General features: G+C 39.0%; 1 protein-coding gene across 2 annotated transcripts in view; it reads right to left on the bottom strand.

The window, feature by feature from the left end:
* Nucleotides 1–3,590: 3,590 nt before the first annotated feature.
* LOC109470757 overlaps nt 3,591–6,857 on the bottom strand; it is a 38,313-nt gene continuing 35,046 nt past the window's right edge. For both annotated transcript variants that reach the window (XM_019769827.1, XM_019769826.1), the window contains exons 23-25: nt 6,261–6,377; nt 5,127–5,359; nt 3,591–3,892 (exon numbers count right to left, since the gene is read on the bottom strand). In XM_019769827.1, the coding sequence (XP_019625386.1) occupies nt 3,827–3,892; nt 5,127–5,359; nt 6,261–6,377 (416 nt within the window). In that variant the 3' untranslated portion in view covers nt 3,591–3,826. The remainder of the gene's footprint in view (nt 3,893–5,126; nt 5,360–6,260; nt 6,378–6,857) is intronic.

The raw sequence follows: 6,857 nt of genomic DNA, 5'->3' as shown, positions 1-6,857 counted from the left end.
TGGCTTAACTTCATTTACACCTGCACAGAGCCATGCCATACTGACAGTATGTCTGTATTCAAGTGTTTTGGTAGGTATTTTAAGCTTTCCTGCTCCAGCATTGGAATGCGGGCTATGAACGCTTCTTTTTATCTTGAAAATCAACAGTTTGCATTATGCAATCCTAACCAATAATGTAGGGAATAGCTATCCAACTGTTGTAGTCTTAGTTGTATGTTACTTCATACTATAGTTATATCAATGTAAAGCATTGTTTTCCCTTGTGTTTCTCATTCTTTCCCTGCCATGTGGTAAAATGTGGTGAACCCATCGCTATATTTGCTCCAAAGCAAATATTGGCCTTTCTAGTTTGATACTGTATTTTGCGGCCAAGCGCATAAAGTCGGGCCGCCGGCGCCACCTGCAGCTGTGGCGGGCCCGACCAACATTCTCACCTGTTGCTAGTGATGACGTCACCAGGGCCGGACATCTCCGGACGGGACGGTCCCCCGATTTCGGCGAGTTTTCCTACATAACTGCATGGATATAGTGACGAAACAGTGCATACGTTTAAGTGTGTCATACGTCACGCGTGAGGATATACACTTTAATGATGACTTTATACAGTGTAACACGGGGGGTGCCCTAATTCCGACCCATCCCTAATACCGAACTAGTTTGAAAAATCCTTGTTGCGGCGTTATGCATGGGAGCACGTATCTGAAAATAACCACATGAATGGACAATGCTTTTGTGTTGGTATCGGTAAGCTCACAAAGTTTGTTTTAGTTTGTACACTCCGACAACAGACGAGTGAAAAATCTGTGTGAATTCGTCGCTTGTTCGGGGGTTGACGAGCGTGTAAAAAATGCAGGTTTTGCTTTTCAAACAGCCACTTTGGAGCAAGTCGCGTAATCGTAAAAAGAGGACTTGTTTGGGACAGGAAACAGTTGTAGATTGTTTTAGTAATAATTTGTGTGTTATAATTTCTAAACTCTCTTCTCAGATCGACCTGTGTTAAACACTAGGTCGGAATTAGGGCACCCCTGTTGCGATAGAACGTTCCACCGGCAAAATGACAAAAAACCTGCCGTGCGTTTCGCGAATCATTACGCTTGGGTGCAAGGCGCTACACTGAAGTGAAATACACATCTGTGTAGCTTTAATCGTTGTGATCTTTATCTATCAGTATTATAACTCATGTTGCGCGAGTTTTTGGTCAGATAAACTATTACGAAAGGTATGTGCGTTTGCATGGAACATAGGTCGGAATTAGCCCCCCCCCCCCGTTAAACTCAGAAATGAGTCATAGGGATGACGCAGGTTTTGATAAAAGGTTTTCGGGTATATAAGTGGGCGAAAATACACTTCATACAGTGAACACTAAAAATTGAGTCATAGGATTGACGCAGTTTTCTGATAGATTATTATCTTTTGGTTACCAATGGGTGGATATACACTGAGTGCGAACTTGTGTGACACAGGTGTCAGGTAGTTTTTGGACGGAAAAACTTTCCGTTATAAATGCGTGAATGTACAGTCCAAACTGTATATTTTGATGTGTGGATTGACACAGATTTCGTACGGTACAGTTTCCGTCATTAGAGTATGAATATACAGTTCTTTGAAGTGTGGCACCGCTTTCGGACGGAAACGTTTTCTTAAACAAGTGCGTGGATACACAGTCGAAACAGTACTAGTATACTCTCCAAGCAGAGGTATGGGTTTTGGGGGTATTTTTTAGCGTGTTTCTATGCTTTTTTATCGGGGTTTCTCTTTTGCACTGAACTTTTTTCCCACCAAACCAAACTCAACCTGCCGGCAGAGGTTGGGTTTGGTGGGAAAAAAAATTCAGTGCAAAAGAGAAACCCCGATAAAAAAGCATAGAAACACGCTAAAAATACCCCCAAAACCCATACCTCTGCTTGGAGAGTATACTAGTACATTATTTGAAATGTGTCCTGGTATTGACACAGTTTTCGGACGGTAATGTTTGCCCTCATAGGTAGCGGGGATAATGAGTCGAAACAGTGCATTCTCTGAACATTCTCTGAGTTTTTAGACGGAAAAGTTTTGACTGAACATCCTCGCAGTTATGTCACATGACAAGAATGTTAAATTACAGTATTTTCAGTACAAAATAATTATACATAGATTTTTGCTGACAAATTGTTACCTAAAGAAAATTAGTCACCGACTCAGACAAATACCCGTTTTGTAACAACAAACCCTAAATCACTTGTTCGTAGATTGTTCTGATGTCACTGGTTATTAGAATGACTTTTGCTCCTGGTGGTTTGACATCATCCCATAATCTACTGTCCTAGCGAAAATAGATATAACGTTTAAAGTTGACAAGCAGGAAAAGAATAGATGCTTGAATCAATGTTTATCATATGCAAAATACGCCATCTTCAAGAGTGTATCGTTGAACAACAAACTTTATTTTTGTCATACATTATTCTCCTAAATGTACATAATGCTCGAGACGAACATTCTTTGTAACCTGAACACTTCATGTATGTACGAATAAGGGGGGCTTGCCACAAGGTTTTGTATGTTTCTGTATGTTATATTTCTTTAATAAACAAAAAAAAAATGATAATTAATGTAAACATGTATCACAGACGTATAAATCTAATGGTCACCACGTATATGAGAGGGGAACTTATCGACATATGATAACATCAAGTCAGTCTAATACATATGTACAATGTATAATATGCAATAAAAATTCACCCTTACATGTATATTCACCGAATCCTTATTTCAGTTCAACATCTACAAAAGAACAGCGAAGATATACATCCAAAAATGATAAAAAATAGTTTCATCAGGTTGGTAAGTCACTGAGTAAAGACTCTTTTGACACCTGTGCTGCTGTGCAATGTGAACCAGTCAGAATTGCCCTGAGGAAGGTGACTGATGGTCACTGAAACGTCGGCTGTGAATAAAACACTTGGTTGTGTAAAAAGAGTCTCTTTGCTCAACACTGACTTATTTTTATGGATGATATCCTCTGAAGACCCCCAAACTAGTGTGCACGGGCAAATAAAAAAAATTCCACATAGAAAAAATGTTGCTAAACCACAGGAATACAAAGTTGGTATTGCGCCTTTTGCGCCATTTATGAGTCAGTACTATAGTGAGTTCTTGAGTTCCATGAAGCTTCGGTAGCCTGGGTACCATCCTCCGTAGTTACTGCTGGCTCCCTACTGTCGCTAGTTACCATGGACTATGGCACCAAGGCCGGAACCTCGGAGGAGGTGATTTTTTCTAGAGAACAGGCGAAAATCAATGCACGCACGGATGTCATCTATAAAATCAAATCAGTGTGGCCTAATGCAGAAGCACATGACTAAACTTGGGTGTAAATTTAAGTCCCATTTGGTTCCATCTCTTGCTTCAACTTCAACAAGAAGGCTCATGGGCATCTCTTCCAACACAGATGTAAGGCCACACCAGTTTAATTTCTTGGTCAACGGATTTGCCCACTTCATTTTTTCTGATTTGCAAAAAAAAAAACAGAATCAACTGCAAAATGTTCATACTTTGAACTGAACAGTTGAAAACAGTCCTTTTCTTCCTAGTTGTTAGTTATCCATCTTTCAATGCAGTGGTATCATTAGAAGTTCAAAATTCATTGTTTAAATTTTGAACCAACCTGGTGTGTTGACTGCATGGCTCCTATCATACCATTTTGGGCCATAATAGGATGCCTAGGCCTGTTTTTATTTTTATTTTTTTTGCCCGCCCACTCCATTATTTTTCTAGAAAAATCTGTTAACCAAGAAATTAAATTGGTGTGGCCTAAGGCAGGAATGGCAGGAGTCCACCACCGGAGCTGCTACAGTCCAGATGTGGATGCCGTCTGTGACTGTGAGTGTCCTGTGTAGCTCATAGCTGATATAGCCTGTGACAACAACATAGAAGAACTTTATTGCACGACAATTGCACATGGTACATGTATGGCAAACTACAAAAAGAAAGTAACAAACAATAAAATAAATGTGTTGAATAAGACCTAATGTCAAATAAAACCTAACATATCTTAATTACTCAAACAATAAGGGATAGCACAAGTCTTTGGTAAAGTGTTACAAACGAGTGGGCTAATCACAAGTTTCTGTATTTTTGCTAATAACAAAGCAGTCCTTTATATATCTACCTATTTTTGCGTTGAACAACATGAGTCATGTACACTTTAGTGCTGCATACTTAAACATAACATCATGTACAGGACCTGGTACCAGTACAGAGGTTTAGATTCAGGTCTGTACCTGGTGTACATCTGTACCTGAACAATTGGTAAAGTGAACTCTTCAAATTGATGACAGAAACATGAGTCACATCCTATTCAAAAATGGTCTTGATTTCATCGAACATACAAAGTAGGGTATGGTATAGTCCATTGGTCAGACTTCACCTGGCACCATTGTGAGGTGATGTAATGATATAAATAAATCCCACAAATCATGCACACACACACATGGACACACACACACACACACACACACACACACACACACAAATACACACCTTGACACAAATACACACAAACACAATGATAGTCACATACATGCTGAAACTCAAGCCATCTAATTGTACACAAACCCAGTCCTTAATGAGAACCTTTAAAAAAGAATATTTTGAAATGCCTAATGTTATTTTTACTAGTCGTCCACATAGCCTTAAATCATTTAAAGAGAGACTGAAATATGAATAGTACTGAACTTCTGACTGACACTTCACTCCTTTCGAACACTGACTGATTATGATTTAAGTATTTTTTTGTTATTTGCTTGATTTGCATATATGGTTTATTACTATTATGTTCAAGTACTTTATTATTTATGATTGACTATTCCTAAGTTTGTATTATTTGGAGCTTGACCTCTGACATCTCACCTCTGACTGATCTTGTATTTTGATTTATGATTTCACTGTTACATTTGATTAATATTATTTTATTTTTCATTATTTTTAGTATTGGAAATCCATTGGAAATCAGCCCCAAGGGGCTAAAGGGACAACCCATGTGTATTCAAGATAAATAAATAAATAGCACAGCATGTTAAAGCATACTGAAACTGCATTATACACTGAGAAATATGTTTGTACAATTACAGGCATTTACAGCTATTTACCCGTCTCTGAAACATCTGTGTGCTGATGGAGCGTCCTGTACCAGGAGCTCTGCTGAGGGGCGGGGCTGTCTGAATACGATGGCTCGACGTTGGCGTCGCAGCCTCCACTCGGGACTTTTCCCAGTGTGCACTAGTGTTCAGACCTGGTAGTCTGGCAGATGAAAGGGGGGCAGCAGTCTTCACTTTCTTGGTGATAGCACGGACAAGGTCTCGGGCATGCTTCAGACTAAAGGCTGGTATAACAAAAGAAAGGAAAACAATACTATTAAGTATACACATAACATTAAGCATAAACGTGATTCTGTATCAATACTAAGTAACTGACTATACAAGTATATCAAACTATTATTACCATCTTATCATGTAACCATTCCAGCCTGCTATACCTGAACAGAATTTGGTCTGCTAGACTACATGTAGTAGAGACTAGAAATTTATTGACACATCTGTTCAGATGATATGAATGTTGGGAAAAACTTTGTTGAGGCGAACATAATCCATTTGTCATGTCATCGTGGTGAGTGTGGAGAAAAGTACAACATGTTTACCAATGTGACAATATATTTGCTAGCAAATATCACATTGTAGCTAATCCATAAGGCCACACTGACTTAATTGTATGGATGACATCCTCCGAAGACTAATGCGTGCAGGCAAATAAAAAATCCCTAGCCAAAAAAAATGCTGCTAAACCACAGGAATACAAAGCTGTTATTGTGAATTTGCGGTCGAACATGACAATTTACAACAAGCTGGGACATGCTGTTCTAGAGTTCTGTGGAGCCTTGGTAGCCTGGATGCCATCCTCTGTAGTTACTGCTGGCTCCCTATTGTCATTAGCTACCATGGACTATGGGGCTTCAGCTTCAGTTTTTTTTAGAACAGGCAAAAATCAATGCATGTGTGGATGTCATCCATAAGATTAAATCAGTGACTGTCTTCCCTTACTGCTATAATAGATAAATATTATAATTAAATTATAGTGATTATTGATTCTTATATGATTGGAAACCGATTGTAAACCCTGCATAAATTCAGCACTATAAAAGGCTGTGATTGTACGGGTAATGTTTGACCAATAAACCATTTATTATTATTATTCACTAAGACCACCAGCAGAGATAAAAATGTTACCTTTCATCCTGGCTTTTATCTCATCACTGAAGAAGCTACATTCCAGCCACTCATCAAAGTCCTGGATCTGATCAAATGCTGTCAGTCCCACCAGGTTCACACACCTCACGTTCACACCTGTACAAGCAACAATCATTACAGTGGATCATTTCAGAAGTCTAATAAAAGGTATCAGGACACTTTGGCCCCTGGACAGCTCGGCCCCAACGTTTTGGCCCCAAGTGCAGGACGATTCGGCCTGAGGCCGAGGATGGTTCGACCCCGTAAAAGTTACTAAGGCCACACCAATTTAATTTGTTGTTTCTCGGATTGCCCTGTCCATTTTTTTTCTGATTTCCAAAAAAAAAAATTTTGGGGGGTTCTAGATTAACTGCAAAATGCTCAACGAAAGACATATTTTGGCCCCAACGGTTGAAAAAGTCCTTTTCTTCCTAGTTTTTAAAAGTTTTTCAATGTAACAAATTGATGCAATTTTGTTTCATTAAAGTTCAAAATCTAGAGTTTTAATTATAAACCAGCCTGGTAAGTTCACTTCATGACTCATATTGTAACATCTCCGGCTATAATGGGATGCCTTGGCCTGTTTTTTTTTTTTTT

This window comes from Branchiostoma belcheri, unplaced genomic scaffold (genome assembly GCF_001625305.1).
Source record: "Branchiostoma belcheri isolate BF01 breed outbred unplaced genomic scaffold, Haploidv18h27 scaffold230, whole genome shotgun sequence".
Lineage (NCBI taxonomy): Eukaryota > Metazoa > Chordata > Leptocardii > Amphioxiformes > Branchiostomatidae > Branchiostoma > Branchiostoma belcheri.
This window is presented reverse-complemented; position numbering and strand designations above follow the sequence as displayed.